Raw genomic sequence first — 19,994 nt, 5'->3', positions numbered from 1 at the left:
GGTTTTGTACACCACTGTTAGTAAACAAAGTCACCTGCAGAATCAGCAAGTGTAAACAGAGAACTCATGTCTGCAATAAATAGCACAGTACCATATCATTAAACAGTCCTTACGCTTACATCCTGTATGAGTAAGAGTAACAATTCTTATTCTATCTATTACTTACAGTATCTATTTCCCATTTCATTTGGATTTGATAGTTTTTATTCTTTAAAAATACAATGAGGGAAAAATTAACTAATGAAAAATATTATTAAAGAAAACACAAATAGTGTTAGCAAATTATTAAACAGATTTCATTCAGTGTTATGAAAATCCTTTCAAACTAATATTATACTAGTCTCTACATCTAAAAAACAGGTGATGAATCCTGAACCTGAACCTGTTCAAATCATTAACACTTAATAATTCAACAGTTCATGTTGTTTGTTTGAACAATTTCAAACAAGTAAAAGTATATTTTACAATTTGTAACAAGTTACCTTATCAAAATCTAATAAAAATTAATATTTGCAACATCAAATATAACATTTTTACAAAATAAAAAATGTATATGAAAATTAGTTTTGAGATTAATTTGTAGCAGTAAAAATTATTCCAGACCAAAATATACCTGTCCAAAATAAAAATACCTGATTTATCTGTCTGCTTATTGTTATTATGGGTCCACTTCAGAAGGTTAGAATTTCGCATTTCAATGAGACCAGCTCTGGCAGATCGTCAAAAGTTCCTGTAATAAAAAAAAGAAAAAGAAAGTGTTAAAATAACACAATAAATTAACCTCCTATATTCTCTCCAACATTTCCACAATTCACAGAGGGGGTTTGAAAAAAACTTTAACAAAACCCTTTAAAATACTTCACAAATGTGACATTAAAAGAAATTAATTTATCTGATTTATGGGAAGAAATGAACCTAAAAATCTGCTGATAAAAAGTGAATAACGAGAACGTGACAATCCAGTAACATTTTTGTTGAAGAAAATGTTTCGAACATCGCAACCACCACAAAATAAGACACCCATCTTGTGAAGATTCCAGTTGCCTCACCATCCCCTCCATTCCTAGCCCTGATGGGTTTTACTAGAGGTCTTCTTATTGACTCTCTTCACTGATTATGTATTAGTCATTAGTTAGGCCTCAGTTAGGATGCCACTGATGTAAATGCCTCGGTAGACATTTACATCAATGATTTGATTCTCAGCCTATCCTTTCGCTGCAGGCTTCTTTTGGACATCTCTCTTCTGCCCTACTTCGTTGCCCTCACAACTAGTTAACTGACCTTGGAGAAGCACAAACCCCACACCTAGTCCAAATAATTTGGTTAACCAAAAACATAAGCTTATAAATGTCATAACTTTTATGAAATGAGTCTAATTCAGTGCAAGTCTCATACCACACAAAACTGTTGATTTGCAACAACAGCAATTTAGACCTAATTCTGCCCTTAGGTTAAATAAATTACTAAAATGAAAATAAAATTTAAATCAACTTTTAAACTGGACTTCTGTCTGGTCCGCTGGGAGAGAGGTCAAGCCTTCTGCCTCCCAGATTGAAGCTCCATTGCAGAGTCCTACATGACATGATCTGAACCCTCCCAATTCACAGCTCTATCACACAGTTCCCAACCATTTATTAACAATCCAATCCGCACTCAGGAATGTGGTCATACCCTCTCCAATCACAGCTCTGCCACACATTTACTTTAAACAAAATAAATTTATTAAACCAGGGCTTGATACAAAAAATGCCTACCTTTGGCCAATAAAGCGCCCAGATGGGTTCCTAACCACCAGGGTTACTATTCTTAATAGAATCAATCCCCTTCAGCTGCTCTTCGCAGGGCAAGAAACCTAAGGAAGCCAGCCACTACCAACCATTCTCTATGGGTTTTCCATTTTACCCACAGATTCAGAACAGAATCTACTCTCTCAAGTTCCCTAACAACTCTGGTACGTTCAGTTTCATACCGTGGGCAAAGATACAGGACATGGTCTACAGTGTCATTGATCTTACAGAAAGGAAAATGGCCCAAATCTAGTAACACTAATCTTGCCAGTCTTTCCCTAAAAGCACCATGTCCAGATAAAAATTGTGTTATAAATCAATTGGGGGAAACCCACCTAACAATACGCAAACAGGTAACATCTGGGAAAATACCATGCATATATCAACCAGTAGAAGATTCATTCCTCTTAACCTGCCAAGATTCAAAACCTTTGAAATATAAAGCATACTATGTTCCATAGTGAGGATATCTATCAGTTCTATGCTGGCGATAACATTAACTGCCTCTTGTGAAACAGTCCTATAACCAGTGACAACTGATAGTAACAGAAGAAGATGTTTCAAACAGGAAAGGCTTTTCTAATATATTTATACAAATAACAGAAAGGATTTTTGTACTCCTGCATATTTCTTTGGAGCATATTTTTCCTCAACCATTTTAATACACATTAAAAATGATGAACTTCTTTAAGCCACAAATGCAAGTTTCTTCTTGTTTTTTTTTTTGTGCCCGTTCCTTTCTTTCTAAGACTTCACATTATTCAACATATAAAACTTATTTCAATTGACTGGACAAATGTGTTATATATCTATCACGTGATCACAAAACAATCAATTGTCTTTTCAGTCATGGGTCAACTTATACAGACACGTTTGTACACATATATCAAATGATTAGAAGCATAATATTTTTTTAGAACTAGATTTCTAAATATAAAATCAAAGTTAGAATACACAAAGCAAGTAAATATACATGCCAAATACTTTAAAGTTAAAGGATTAGAGCAGAACAGAAAAGAATGGAGAAATGTACAAATCACTCTATTAAGTGATGACAAAAAAAAAAGTAAAACAAAAAGTATGAGTACAACCTCGTATTCAAAAATATTCAGTTACAAATATAGCATTCAATATTAAATAACCACAGCAAAACATGGAGTCAAAGAACTAAGTTAAGAACTTAGTCTGACAGTATTCAGTATTCACAGATTGATATTTATTTTCCAAATAAAAAAAATCCGTTTCTATACAGAATAAGGTAGAAATCAAAATTTGTGTGACGAGATGAAACAGTTGTTAAGAATACAACAAATTTCTCAATCACAATGAATAAAAATAATCTTTCAAAATATTCAAATCCCTGGCTTTAAAAATATATTGAATGGATGATATAGAATCAAATTAAAATATGACATTCTACTTGCAAATATATAATTTCTCACACCCAAGTAAAAACGAGTATCTAACAAAATAACAGGAACAAGAAAAAAAAGATTTGTTAATACATAACTTTTAAATTCAATTTTGTTAGAGCTTTAAATAGTTCAAATTTTGAGTAACAGTAAATTTTCACTAAGTACACTGTTTCAGTTACAGTACTGCATAAGTATAACATCAATACATCTATCAGAGAAGAGATTTCAAAATCTGAGAAATAGGAAAGCATTATAAAAATTTAATTCTTTTTCCAATTATGCTTCTTTCATGTCCCACGTAAATATAATTAAAAATTTGACAGTAGTAATTATTTTGTTTCTCTTTTCAAACAATATATCATCCAAGAGAAAATTTATAAAAATAAAGAAAGACATTTAGTATTCATCTAACTTAATGGTGTAAAGTAGATGTTAAGAGAAATTCATGCAGTTAAATATTTATTAAGGTCTGTTTAACTTTCCAACCTTCTGTGCAAATCTTGAATTTTTTAATAATAAATGGGCGACTTGAAATCACAAGGACAATCATTTATCTGAACACAGTTCACCGTTTGAATCATACTGGTAACACAAGCAGGCTTTCTTCAATTGTCATGGTATATACACTTGTATATTGCATGACAATTGCAAAATGTACAATTATATAAACATGAACATATTTTAAGAAATCACTACTGATATCTCAAATGTGGAACATGTTTATGAGCGTTTCCTGTGCTTTTACACATCAAACCTGAAACTTAACAACTCATTTGCATGGTACACAGTAAGTTATCTCCTCATTATACAATCTGAGTAATGCTAAATGACTTGTAGAGCAGCTCATGATGTAAGATCTTGATGATAAACAATTCAAATATAAATCAGTCTCCCGGTCAGATGTTTGGTAGGGGACTATATTAGAATAACACATTTACTATCAGAAATATTAAGAAAGGAATGGAGATGGAATGACAAAACCACAGAGGTTCTTAATGGAGGAAAATACTGATGAGTTCATTATAAGTGATCATTACAGATAAACTTGTGAACAACTGTGTAGAGTTTCGCCTGTGCATATAACTAATCTATGATATTTTTTTCAAAAGTACCGACAGACTGTCATAGGCATTTTATTCATTAAAAGAGAAAATATACAACTACAAACTGCTCTGAATGGAGCTTTGGAAAAAAGAAGAGGCAAAACTGTGGGCAGAAAAAAAAAAATTTAATCAAATGAAAACACAGCATCTATGACAAGAAAAGAGGTAAAAAATTCTAAAACAAATAGCTTTTCAAATTTCTTCACAATTTAGATCTCACAAATTCTAGTAAGGTATTTAAATTATGTAATTAAGAATTTACATTAGATAACAAAGCCCCAAATGGATGGTTTTCAATCATACAACTGGTGAGAGCAGAAGGGCATTACACAAAGAAAAAAAGGAAGCAAAAAAACTTTGCTTAACTTTAAATCTGTATCAAGGAATTTCAGATAAGTTATAAAACAAACAAAATTGTAGAAATAAGAAAAAAAAATTCTCAATGATGATTTCATTATCAAGAGCTTTATTGGGCTGTAGGCTCACTAAAAAATAAAGTCATGACAATTAGCCTGGTCATGACAATATTGCATAGCACATCCTCAAAAATGTTTGACTGAAAGCTCAGAAAATACTAATGTTTAGTAAAACATGTAAATCAGATGAATGATGTGCCATCATCTTGAAGTAAGTCTAGTATTACGTGTTCTGAATCCAAGAAAGCAACAGTTGTCTCGAGTAACACATCGGCCAAAACGATGGAAAAAGGTTAACACACTTTATGTACTTTTTTTTACAAAATTACCTTTTAAGACTAAATACGTTCTGTAAACATTCAATCATTTAACAGCCGCTACATTTGAGTAAAGAAGTTAAGATAGTATGAACAAAAGTAAAACAACTCTAGCTGTTTTGTTTGAAGGAGTGTATGACGCCATCTATAAAATAAAACTGTTTAAAATGCTTTACAACAAAGTTATTAATAAAAACATGTTGAAATGGATTCACTTAATTGTTCACCAATAATTCAGTCAACGAGAATTGACTATGCGCCATTTAGTTTCAGAAAACAGAATAAGGGTTGGTATTCCACAGACTAATCAGTTTGACTGTATTTGATCTTACGATTAATGAATTAGCAAAAGCCCTAAAGAAATAAGGTGACACTGTGTCATCACCGGGATACCTCAATTATCAATTGAAATGAATGCAGTTATAATTAAAGAATAATAGAATGAAAGTCAGCATAGAAAAAAGACAGTTTACATTTTCTTCTCCTTGAACTGTGAACTTATTTTATAATGAAGTATGTCTAGGATTTCTACCTCAAAAAAAAGTTCACAGAATCTGTTTTAAAATATAATTAAAGCAAGTATTTGTTGTCTTTTTTTTGTTCTAACAGAGATTCTGATAATCATTTTTTGATGATGTGGGCCTGAATCTTTGAGTAGTCCCATAAATATGTTTGAAATGTACAGTACATATTCACGATTTAAACCTTACAATAAAAATCAGTAACTCAGATGATTACAACATTCAAAAACATTTCCATTATTATGTAGAAAATAACAGTAAAATTACTAGTTACAAGTCGAGAACAACTGGTTATATTATTAATGATTTACGATCTGTTGATGTTTATTTTTCTAATACTGGGTAAAATATAAATTTCAAATAAAGGATTTACACAACCATATTTCTACAACAAAACTTCCTTTTATGAAATTTTATAAACAAATGTAGCCTTACATTTTAACATTACATGTGCTAATAATTGTATATTACTGCAACGAAATCAAGCATTTTTATTTAATAATGAAGAAAGTGATTCTACAACAATAAATTCTGCATTTACTGTATACAAAATTGATTTTTTCTTCTTCTGTTATCCCAAACAGCGATTTGAATGGGGTTTTTATTATAATAAAGAGAGATATTTTGATTCTACAACAAGGCGTTGAATTCAAATTATTGGTAATTTGTACTGAAATGATTGTGTATTTTTTAAATTATTTTTTTTTAAATTTCATGTCTGTTATTAATTTTTTTAAGTATCAAGCAAAATTCGCTAGCACACTTTTTCTCGGTATTGTGTCAAGTTTACCTAGAAAGCGTGCATAGCACACTACAAAACAAGTATATGGGTCCGTTCGACCCTACAAAACAAGTATATGAGTCCGTTCGACCCACCAGCAATTAGAGGAATTATACACAATGATTCCTGAAAGATTTACATGGTACTTGTGAAAGTTTTGGTCGGCATTTTGTTACCGACACCTCGGTCGAGAGGAATTCGTCCGAAGTTTCCGTATGTTGTAAAATATTTTTCTCTGCGGTTTAAGTAAAACACTTAAAAAAACCAATACCGAAATTACTAAATCCGTAAACTCGATCGGTGCAGGACGACAATCGTTTCGTTTCGGTGGACGAATAAGAGATTATCATCTTTAGCCCTCGCCAAACGTTAAAGCCCAACGAACATCTGGGTTTTTTTAATTCCAATATGTCGTATATTTATTTTTCATACTTTGAATTAGCAGGCCGAGCCATAACTGGTCGGCAAATCCCTTGCTCGTTCGGATTTTTGGGAAATCTCCGTATACGCTTAGGAAACGAGTAAATTTGGACGGCATAAAATATAATATTTCCACACGCAAAAAAACGGGTTTTCACTTCGATAAAGAACCGACTACTACAAGATGCCGGCATCACGTCGTCATATGTTACTGGAACGGCCACTGATCCGACTCCCAGGGTATTCATCTCAGGGATAAAAAATAAGAGCAGGGGAGGAAAAAGAAAGGCGAGGATCGACTTGCAGAGGGAAAGCCTCGAATGGAGGTAGATTACTGTTTATCCCGACACCTTTTGTACACATAATATTCGGATGTAATTTTAATGTACGCACGGATAATTAAATTTTAATTGTAATATTTTATATTCACAAATTTTAATTTTTCTGGAATACTAATGTTTTTACTTTCCCGGCATCGTAGCTCTAGAGCTATGCTGCAAGAAGGGAAGTATGGTACCAGTCAAAAAAAAAAAAGAAAGGGAAATGGGTGTTTTTCAAGGGTTTTTTCATTTCTCAACGTTTCAATATCCAGGGACTCCAAAAAACAAAAAAAATTGTTTGGGTAATGTTCGTACGTATCCGTGTGTTGGCGTTTTTGAAGCTTCATAACTTTTGACTGGATAAACCGATTTTGATAAAATTTGACAGAGACTCGTGCATATAGGACAATTTGTTGGTAAATGTTTATGGCTAACATCTCCAGGGGATGGGGTAGTCGGTTTCTTTGAGGTCAATTTTCTCAAGATTTTGCCAACATAATCCTACTTTACATTAAGCTCAGTATATGATTAACTTATCTTTAAAAAAAAAATTGCCCCCAAATTCCCTCCCTTTCCCAAAAATCGAAAAAAACATCTTTTTATTTAATGCAAATGCTTTACCGAATTTTTTGTATCTTCATAAGCAGAGAAGTAGTGCGTGACAAAAAAAAAATACTTTGCGGGCAATATTGGAGGTGGGAGAGCCTCAAAGTTATAAAAATATAAATTTTTTCATACATCATTATTTTTCCACTATTTAAGAATAAATAGCCAGTGCCAGGAAAGTATAAAAACTTTGTGATCAGCTTTTTAATTGAAAAAATGACTTCATTATCAACGCTTATAAATATAATCATCGGTACGTTTTAATAAATATTACTAAATTATCGAACTCCAAAACATCGATAGTTCTTTTCACCGAATCGAAACAATCATTACAAATTACACGAAAAGAATACTTTATTTATTTACAAGAAAGGCGATTTTAATATAATGTCTTGTAGTTAAAAAAAAAATAAGTTTTTTTAGTCGACCGAGTGAAACACGAACAAATAATTACGTATAAAACAATTTATTTAACGACCTGCACAACGCTTCGATATCTCCAACGGGTTGAAAATATTTGAAGATATATAAAGACAATATTTCAAGACACGTTTGAAGTTATATTTCAAATATTAACTGTAACGTTTAAAACCGACTTATACCGAGAAACCGTTTAAAACCGAGAAACTATACGCTAGCACTAAGATACGGAAAGGAATCGGCTTATTCGGATAGACTGCTAAACACTTATAAGGGCCGTGAAAAAAAAAAACTATCTGAAATCGTCCGTCGCAAACACTAATTAAACCCGCTTCCGATGAAACAAATAAAACAGATATTTCTCATACTTTTTCAAAACAGACTACAATTATTCTTTTGTTACAAAACGGATTACGACATAAAAATTTCTTTTTCTCAGACAAATTAAAAATATCGATAAATTCTAGTCGACAAATACATCATAATTCGTTCAGGTTACTCTAATGGCAATTCTCGACGAACGTAACACGGACGGTACCGTTTCACCTATATAAGGTGTGTGTACAAAACACAGATATCATCGACTCGAATTCATTCCTATTCGTTTAGTCTTAATAGTCTATTCGATCATTCATAAAGTCGTATCTTCATACAAGATACAACGGATCTACTGTATATTTCTTTAAACTTAGCGTAAACATATACCGACAGCTTCAGCTATTGGAAGAGGTATTAAACGAAAATATAATCAACTACATAATTCACCAGAATTGTGCGTTACAAAATTAACTTTTAACTTTCTAAAATAAGCGATCGCAAAAATTGAATAGCTTTCGAAAAACGGATATTTGATGTTCATTCTAATCTAAATTCCGAACGATAAGTCACATTTCATAGATGAATCCGTGCGGCAGCGGTAGGAACGAGCCGAATACAAAATATCGCTAAATCCAAGATTAGTTTCCGTTCCGTCCATTAGCTCGAAAAAAGAGAATGTACAATCAGTATTCGATTACCGGGAAATTTACCGGAATAATATTAACGATCGTTTCTAAAGTGCACCCGATCGGAGAAGTCGGAAGAAAGAATAAACACGAGACGGAAATATCTAATGAAAATAAGCGAGACCGTTTAAGATTTCAGTTACCAAGACTGCGACTCGCGAACGGTCGTGGAGGAAGGATTGACAGCGACCGCGGGGAACGGGGGGAGCAACCTACTCTCACTCTCGGCCTTGGTCGGGTCGTACCAGGCGGTGATGTCGCGGTTACATTCGGCATCGAGTGCGATTCGCATTCATTTTGTTAGATACGCCGCAATCCCGTAACGTCGACCGAAGAACCGACATTATCTCGGTCGATGCGAATATATTAACTTTAAAATTTCCCAATATTAGTTATCCTTAATAGCATGGAATCGGAAAATTGTAAATTATATTCCTGTACGTTCTTTAATACACTCTTCAACCCGAAGCGGACGAACCGATTTTAATTACGAAGGTAAAATGTTTTCCGTTCTTCCGATCGCACAGGATAAAAAAAAAGATAACTACCGCGTACTCAAAAATTTAAGACGAGAATCGTAAAAAATAATTCTTCCGCGAGAAACTCTAAAAAAAAGATATAACTTTCGATCGCACGAGTTAACATTTTGTTTTCAGATACTTAAAATAATTGTACTTTTATTCGTTTAAAGGAAAGGAAACGAAAATATTTTGAACCGACCGAATACGATCACTTACGGTCTATTCTGTCAAGACGCTTACACCTTTCATAATTCAATGTCGGACCGGTTCGCCCGACTACCGGTCCGTCATCGGAGCTCTAACGTCATCGAAAGGCTAACATTTATTATTAACGGCTAACATTTATTATTAAATTTTTATTATTAAAGGCTAACATTTATTATTTTAATAAATGTATTGTTTTTTTACGGCGCTACATTTATGTTAAAACATAGCGCGCTTACACATAAAAATAGTTTTAGATATAAACATGGGATTCCGAATTAATCGTAACCTGTTTTACTTATTTAAAAACCTTTTCATAAATCGGGAAACGAAGGTAATCGAAAGAATTAAAAATATTTTATTTATACAGAAGGAAGCGATACGGTTTTCGATAGAACGTTTAGTAGAGTTTCGTTAGACTATTATACTCGTACAAATCGGTCGATATGCAATAAGACCGACTTACAACAAAATCAATTACAAACTAGAATATTGTTATATAAGAAAAATAATTACGGAAAAAACGATTACAAAATTAATTACGTGTTGTTTCTCTTCGGCTCTTGATCGACAGGAAGGATACATAAATATATATTTACCGTTTAAAAACGTGAATAGTTAACGATCTAATTCCGATTATAATTTACAAAATATATCTGAAATTAACTGCTATTTATAACTTTTAATGTGAACATAAAAGGACGCTAATTTACCGTGAATATTTGAGAGCATAGAATGCTTTTTTACAATCACTTTTAATTTTTCGAAAATAATAGTAACTCTTATAGCAATCGGTAGATCATTTATTAATTTAGCAGCCAAATCAATTGAAAAAACTATGTCGATTACAGGAATAAAATCCGTTATTCATCTGGTTGTCGTCGTATAACGACATCAGTACAATGAACTTTCTTGTAATCTTTCATACACTGAAAAATTGTTGCTAAGTTACGTATTTTGAAAACGAGAGGACTTTAAAAAGCTGAAACAACCGATCGGTGAGAACCGTCAAAGTTTCTTCAGAATTACTTTAATATTATACCTAACCTGAGAATAAGAACATTACCTAGGGATGAAAATACATAAGCTATCGCTTTCGATTTCTTGGTACGATGTGAGCGTCCACTGCATAAGTTGATCTACAACGACACAGTATTTACCTACTGTCCCTTCTTTGGATAGACTTGATAGTTTTGGGTGCGATTATTAATATTACAATCCGGTGAATGTAAAACGATTTCACATCGTCGTTCAAAGATTTTGCTTACGGACCAAAAACCGTAAAACAAGTACTGTCGACATTTATTATACGAATTACGTCATCTGAGGGTTTTTTTCATATTTCTTAGCCCTATTTGAGCCTTTTCAACGACTTCGACCCGGGACAAATCTTGGAAAAACAAGATCTTATCGCCCATAAAAACAATCGCCTATCGAATTCACCCGTAACTCGATCGATATTCATTACGTATACAGTAAACTACCGATTATCGGCAAGCGGTTTAACCGTGATGCCTCTCGGAAAAAAATTCTAAGTTTTTTCATCTTTCTGCGATAGGTTTTACTCCTTCATTCTTTTCTACTTCAATGTGTACTTATTTGAATATGATAACTCTGTTGCGTAGTTTATTGCGGATATGGAAGAACGATAGTACATTGCGCGATATTATTTCGCTACGCAAACTACGAAGTTCAATTAAAAGAAAGTGTTTTCAGTCACTACAACGACAATCAATCGCGACTTATTTTAAAAAATATCCGAGAGTAAAACGCACAATTTATTTATTATTTGTTTAATGTCTGTGTATTTTTTACGTTAGCTACTGTAGTTTTTAATGTGTTTGTTAATGCATTACGTAGTACATACACTACCGTACGTACTATCTATTTACGTACAATATTACTGATAGTGAAATTTTGTTATGTTAATACGTATTTTGAATAAACCTCCGGTTATTAATTTTAGCAGGTAGGTAACAATGTAATGTATTCTATTTTATTATTTACCGTTACACCTTAATATAATAGGGCATATAAATACTGTACTGCAGTACAGTATTTACATGCACTATTATTATAGGATATTCCGTAGTCGACTGTATTACAAATAATGTCGGGTTCGATACGATTTCTCTGGGAATGTCGTAGCTCTTAAACTTCTCTACATTATCATAAACACCATTAGTCTTGATTTGTTGCGGTCGAACAATTTAAATATGAAGAAAACCAGGAAAAAAATTCGGCCACAAAATGTGTTTCATTATTAATAATTTTTAATAACAGATTATTTTGCCAGATCGATAAGTACAGCAACACATTTGAAGTCGGCCGATGCATCTCTGGAATCCTTATTTTTTCTGAAATCAAACCGACTAGGATTCAACATCCAATTTTCTTCTACAAAAGATGAGACTTGTTTTTTTACTGTATTATTAATTTCTCTATGTTACTGATTAAGGAAATCGGTCTGTAGTTACTAGCTAGCTCAGCTCTTTCCTAATTTAAAAACTGGGACAGCGATAGTTTTTTCTTTCATAGTTTTCAGGGTATTAATTGTGCTTGACTAAGATAAATCAAATATTTTAAAAATCGATATTCGGATTAATTACTGTTAGGTTATCCCTAAGTTTATCAGAAGCTAGATCTGACTCCCTCCTTAAGATTATTTATTATGCTTATCAGTTACATATTTAAATACGAACTGCTTATCGAATACGTTGATGTCGTTTAAACTGAAATCTGTATAAAGAAATTTCTCAAGTCACACTAATAAAACATTTATTAAACACGTCACAAACTTTCATGTAAACTGTTTATTTGAACTTTTACCCGTTTTCTTCTACCCGGATAATGTTTTTATAATTTCCCAAATATTTGAATTTCCCAGGTTTTACCTTTGCTTTAACGAGTTGTGATCCGTAATAGTTATCTTTTTGCAGCTTAATTACTTTAACCGATTTATTTGTATAAGTAATTTTTAAATTTGATACGTCGGGTAGCTTTTTAGGTTTTACGAATACTTTGTTCCTTCTTCGTATGATGCCGATGAGTTTTATTTGCGATCCACGATTAATCGTTATAATTTTTAATTTATCTGATAGTTAATTTACGATTTTTTAGATCAAATATATACTAATTTTTAGATAGTATACATTTAGAAAATATATGCACAAAAATACAATAAGGGTGTCTGTATCCAAAATATAAAAAGTTGATACCATATTTCACATTTTACGTTAATAATAATTTTTTCATCAATGATTCTAACAGAAAGCTGAGTCTGTAATACCGTTTGCCATATGACTGATTATAATCCACTATAAGATTTTAAATTAACTAATGTATGGTCGGTGGATGTCGGACTGGTAATATTTTAATGTATAAAATACTGCATGTGTACATTCAGAAAAGGATGCAGCCCAAAATCCTCATTTAAAAGACTTTTTTTTTGTTCTTATTACTTTTTTGTTTTCAGTCATTTGACTGGTTTGATGCAGCTCTCCAAAATTCCCTATCTAGTGCTAGTCGTTTCATTTCGGTACACTCCCTACATCCTACATCCCTAATAATTTGTTTACATATTCCAAACGGTAACTGCCTGCACGATTTTTCCCATCTACCTGCCCCTCTAATATCAAAGCGACTATTCCAGGATGCCTAATATATGGCCTATCTCTTCTTTTAACTATATTTTTCCAAATGCTTCTTTCTTCATCAATTTGCCTCAACACCTCTTCATTTGTCACTTTATCCACCCATCCTATTTTTAACATTCTCCTGTAGCACCACATTTCAAAAGCTTCTAATCTTTTCCTCTCAGGTACTCCAATCGTCCAAGTTTCACTTCTATATAAAGCTGCGCTCCAAACATAGGTATTCAAAAATGTTTTTCTGACATTTAAATTAATTTTTAATGTAAGAAAATTATATCTAACTGAAAGCTCGTTTCGCCTGTGCTATTCGGCGTTTTACATCGTTCCTGCTTCGTCCATCTTTAGTATAACAAAATTCTTCTACCTCCAGAATCTTTTCTCTTCCTATTTTTGTATTCAGTGGTTCATCTACATTATTTCTACATTTCATTACTTTCGTCTTGCTCTTGTTTATTTTCATGCGGTAGTTCTTGCGCAGGACTTCATCCATGCCGTTCATTGTTTCTTCTAAATCTTTTTTACTCTCGGCTAGAATTACTATTTCATCAGAAAATTGTAGCATCTTTATCTTTTCACCTTACATTGTTACTTCGGATCTAATCTGAATTGTTCTTCATCATCATTAACTGCTAGTTCTATGAAAGATTAAAAAGTAACGGGAATAGGGAACATCCCTGTCAAACTCCCTTTCTTATTACGGCTTCTTTCTTACGTTCTTCGATTATTATTGTTGCAGTTTGGTTCCTCTAATGTTAGCTTGTTCTTCTACCTCTATACTTGAACCCTAAACTTTTTAAAATGCTGAACATTTTATTCCAGACTACGTTATCAGATACCTTTTCTAAGTCTATAAATGCCATGTATGTGATTTGTTTTTCTTTAATCTTCCTTCTACCAACAATCTGAGCGTTAAAATTACTTCTCCTGTCCCTATATTTTTCCTGAAACCAAACTGGTCTTCTCCTCTCAATTCTTCTGTACGGAATTTTAATTAAGATTTTTGATGCACGAGTAGTAACCTAATTGTTCTGTATTCTTCAAATTTATCTGCTCCTGCTTTCTTTGGTTTCATGTCAATAACACTCTTTCTGAAGTCCGACAGAACTTTCCCTTTTACGTAAACATTACACACCAGTTTGTATAATCTATTGCTTCCTCACCTGCACTGCACAGTAACTCTACAGGTATCCCGTCTATCCCAGGAGCGTTTCTTCTATTCAAATTCTCTAATGCTCTACTAAATTCTACTAAATATCTCAGTATTGTATCTCCCTTTTCATCCTCTTCGACTTCCTCTTCTTCCTCCATGTCACCAGTTTCTTATTCATTTCCTCCATATAACTCTTCAATATATTCCACCCACCTATCAACCTTTTCTTTCGTATTTAAATCAGTGTACAATTTTTATTTAACACATTATTAAATTTTATCTTTTGTACCAAAAATTCTCCTTAATTTCCTGTATGCTCCGTTTATTTAACCGATGATCATTTCGCTTTCCACTTCTGAATACTTTTCTTTAATTCACTCTACTTTCGCTAATTTTCACTTCCTGTTTATAGTATTTCTAATTTGTCGACAGTTTTACCGTCTTCATCAGTAGCATTCTTATACTTTCTACGTTCATCCATCACCTGCAATATATCCTCCGACATCCAAGGTTTTATATCAGTTCTCTTTGTTCCGCCTAAGTTCGCTTCTGCTGATTTACGAATTTCCTTTTTAACATTCTCCCATTGTTCTTCTATATTTTCTACCTTATCTTTTTTACTCAAATTTCTATTACTTCAGAGGATGAATGAGGATGATATGTAATGAGTGTAATTGAACTGTAATGTTGTACAATCTCAGGTCGACCATTTCTGAGATATGTGGTTAATTGAAACCCAACCACCAAAGAACACCGATATCCAAGATCTAGTATTCAAATCCCTATAAAAGTAACTGCCTTTACTAAGATTTGAACCTTAGAACTATCAACTTCGAAATCAGCTGATTTGCAAAGACGCTGAGCGTGACCCGGTGGGTACGTAACCTACTCCTGCCTGCCCTTTACTTGACGCGCAGATAATTATTCTAAAATTACCTGACCAAAAGTCGTTTTCCTCTTCCCACCGAACCTCGCTAATTCCTACCACATCTACATTTAACCTATCCATTTCCCTCTTTAAATTTGCTAACCTACCAACCTTTTTTAGACTCCTAACATTCCACACTCCGACTCGCAGAATGTTATTTTTTAACTTTCTTGTGACCCCTTCCTTAGTAGTCCCCACCCGGAGATCCAACGAGGGACTAGTTTACCTCCGGAATACTTGCCTACCAAGGAAGGCGAGGCGCCTTCCTTGGTAGCATGATGGTAGCAATGATGGAGGCCATCATTGCTATATGAAAATGCAGAGAGACACTTTCTTGGAAAAAAAGCAGCTGTACTTTTCCATGGTTTTCAGCTGCGCAGTACTCAGAGGACTGAGTGATGTTGATATGGCCGTTTAAGTCGTCCTGAACTACGCCCTTAACTACTGAAAGAGCTGCTGCCCTCTTTCTGGAATCATTCCTTAATCTGGCTCTCAACAGATACCTCTAAGATATGGTTGCACCTTCAGTCCAGCTACTCTGTATCACTGGGCACTTAAGCCCCTCACAATCGGCAAGGTCTCATGATTCATAAAGGGAGTTATTCTTATTATCTTTACTATTTTCTGATAAGACAAATATTATCACCTAGAATAAGAGTGACATCATTACTATATATATATATATATATATATATATATATATATATATATATATATATATATATATATATATATATATATATATATATATATATATATATATATATATATATATATAAATTGATAACAAACAAAAAAATGTAGTTTTTCTGCAATCACTCAGCAACTAATTTAGTTGCAGACTTCGTTGGGGGTCTTAAAACAATCATTGCATCAAGCCACAGATAACCATCAAGCACAGACTACAGTCATTTTATTATGAGAGGATTTATAAGAGAACATGGCTTTTCTCATACTCAAAGCCTTACCTCGACGGAATTCAAATCGAGATATTTCAGCAGCTAATTAAGATACAGAATTCGCGCGGGTCTTAAAACACTCAACACGCCAAGCGCCATTAAATGAGACCACACAGATTTCGATCACTCAATTTCTAAAAACGTTTTGAGGGAACATACCCATTTCCTGTTAAAAATCCATTCAAACCGCCGCATATCAGCAAATAATTAAGATAAATAACTAGTTTGGGTCTTAAACCATTCAATTTTCTTTTAAACGAAGACAATTTCCAAAACGGTTAGCGTTTTGCATGATCTTCAACAAGGCGCAAGGACAAACTCTGGACCGAGTAGGAATCTATCTACCTGAACCAGTTTTTAGCCGTAGACAATTTTATGTTGCCTTATCACGCGCAAAATCTTTTACAAATGTGTAAGTGGTGATGAACCCTAGATGTCAACGCACAACTAACGTTGTCTTGAAGGATGTCTTATGAACCACAAAGTAAATTATCTATTATAACTTAATTTATTTACTGATGCTGTGGAGCAGTGGGTCCCCTAGTATATATTTAATACACTTCTAATTTATCAAAAGATTTTCAACCTTAGAACTCCTGTTAGGTGACCCTATAAAATAATATAATTATTAACCTTTTATTAGAACTATAAGTTATTCGAGAGATTAAACAATTACATTCTTTCATTATTTTTTTAGTTTTATTAATTATAAGAATTGGACTACAAATAAAGGCAGCTATATCATTATTTTCATTTAAGTTTTTAGTTTACAAGAAAAAATCTTAATTAGCATTATAATCTAGATTTTTCCCAACCGAGCTTCAGATAAAAATATTAACAACCAATTCTTTATCTTATAATAATAACAACAGAGAAATCAATTCATCATCATTTTTATGTAAAGACTGAATATTAAAGTGGAATATTAATAAACAAGATGTAGATAACATTTGACCGATTACATCAGGAGAATTAAAACAAAATTTCTTTACTTATAAATTATCCAGGCTCAAAAATCTAGAATCGGTTACACATATATAGAAATTAATAAAGTTTACTTACAAAAATACAGCCTTAATAATTTTTGCAACAGAATCCTTTTTCATTAACTTTTCTACTTCATCGAACAAATAAAATTATTTTCTTTTGCGATCCTCTTACAATCTATCAGAAGGATTTTGTTCCCGGGTGCCGGATGGTAATTTACAAAAACAGACTGATTATCAAGATACTCTGGAATTACTTGATCTACTATCGATCGAATTTTCTTTCTTAATACCTTGAACGCATCTATTTGTGTAACCTCGGCCAGAAAATATCGGAAAAAACTATTACAGGTACAGGTACTGAATTGTTTTTTTCTTTTTTTTTATTAAAAATGGGTACTCTTATCATCCCTTTGGACTTAACCCTCTTCAAAATCAATACTTAAAACAATAGCGTCAACGTAAAATATCACCTATATTTTCACTGCTTAATTTGTCAATTCCATTATGTTGTATGTTATATACATACTAAATAACAAGATTCTACTTCACGCCAAATTTATAATCCGGTTTTCTTTCCGATTACATACTGCCTGAATTTCATAAACTTGAGAGATCGGTATTGTTTGAGTAAGTAATCGACTTCCTCACATAACTTTAAGCGTTTCTAAGACATTATCGGACTGCGAACTTACAAAATCAACAATTTTTTTTTTTGTTCTGATATAATTTCGATTTATTTTAACTTCTCATTCATAAATTTCGTAAGAATATCTCTGTCCGTTGTTACATATATCGGTAAGTTAACCTAAAAAACATAAAGAATCTCATTTTTTTCGCTGACCGTGTTCGTGTAACAGATATGGTTTAAGCTCTGTCTCATGTTTTTGAGGTCATGCGGCACAATATTACCATACGATAGTAACGTACAAGCGGTTAACTGTATGCACTTGGCTTTGCGAGAAAAAGTCTATCTACATTTAAAACAGAAAACCGCATCGCAATAAAGAATACGATAAAAAACGAATACTACTAAACAAAACGCCCATAGTAGGAAGGTACCACTCGATTGTAGCGCACTCTTCACAAACTGGCTAGACGTGACTGCCAGATCGAAACAGAAATTCTAATAGAAAAGATGAGAGAAAATCTTTCTTGTATTTTCCGTTCATTACTTATTTAACATCATAATAAACAGGCTTCTCGGGCGGGTTGATTATTATCATCGTCGTATGTATAAGGAATTTTGCAATCGCATAAATAATTTACACCGAATCTAACAACGTCACGTTTGAAATGTAAAATATTATTGAAATTTATCGAACAGTTTGTTTTCGATGTTTAATCGTCTTGATGCGAATATAAGCGATGTATGCGATAAGAATCGCATCGCAATGGGAAATTATTTAGAGCTGCTGTCGTACTAGACGAATAGATGTTGAGGAATTTAAATTTATTTATTTGCCGTATTCAGTACAATCGTAACAAAAATTTATAAACATTTAAAAACAACAAAATTAAAGAACGATTAATTGTATTAAACATAATATATAATTAAATATTAATGCGTTTAACGGAAAACAACAGCAAAGATAACAAAACCTTCGATCGCTGACGCTGTGGCAGTCGAATTGTACAATCAAAAGCCGTGTCGTACAAACTTATTAATATCATACGATAAGAATTAATTACATTATGAATTCATCGTAACTTATTATAGTTTTGAACCCTTATAACACATTTGGAGTATAGGATTTGAAATAAAACACCGTATCACTTAAAAGCATATAAATAACGCATATATCAACATGTGCACCCTCTCCGTTACCCTACACCAGTGACCTTAACAGACTACAACATGAAGAGGCAGGCTTATGTCACTCACTGTTCACCTGTACCTTAGTACTATTACGCATTAATACGTTCACCTAAATTTCCTGTATTTGATAGATAATAATAAAATATTAAATCGACATTAACACATTACAAAAGAATTAATAACTTGATAAACAAAAACGGTCGTACAGTTTCGGTTGGAAAAATAAATTAAAATTACCATATTTAGGAATTCTACGTTAAAAAAAATCTGATTTTATCCAGTATACTTCAGCGTTAAGAAAAAAATGTTTAAATTATTTTTTACATGTGCTAGAACTATGTTTAATAATTCTGAACTATCGTCGGTTTCGAATATATTAATTCAAATTTATGAACGGTTCTGGATCTTCAAGTTTTACAACTTATGTTTTAAATTAATCTTAAAATTAGTTTTATGTATTCGAAAGGAATAATCATTCTTTTAAATTAGCTTATCGTATTCGAAAGAAATAATCATTCTTTTCCAGTACAGTTGTCTTATCGCCAACCTGTAAGAAACTTGGAAATTTTTACGTTCCGTTCGTTAATTATTGTTTTTTTTTTTATTGTGATTAAATTATCCGTACGGTAGTCAAAAGTTCCACCCCGTATGATCGATCCGTATC

The 19,994-nt window shown here is 32.6% G+C and overlaps 1 protein-coding gene across 2 annotated transcripts in view; it reads right to left on the bottom strand.

Annotated features, from left to right (window-relative positions):
- Positions 1-19,994, bottom strand: part of ced-6 (PTB domain-containing adapter protein ced-6) — a 97,562-nt gene that overhangs the window by 60,544 nt on the left and 17,024 nt on the right. For both annotated transcript variants that reach the window (XM_075363110.1, XM_075363112.1), the window contains exon 2: positions 633-730. In XM_075363110.1, the coding sequence (XP_075219225.1) occupies positions 633-693 (61 nt within the window). In that variant the 5' untranslated portion in view covers positions 694-730. The remainder of the gene's footprint in view (positions 1-632; positions 731-19,994) is intronic.

This window comes from Lycorma delicatula, chromosome 4 (assembly GCF_047948215.1).
Source record: "Lycorma delicatula isolate Av1 chromosome 4, ASM4794821v1, whole genome shotgun sequence".
Lineage (NCBI taxonomy): Eukaryota > Metazoa > Arthropoda > Insecta > Hemiptera > Fulgoridae > Lycorma > Lycorma delicatula.
This window is presented reverse-complemented; position numbering and strand designations above follow the sequence as displayed.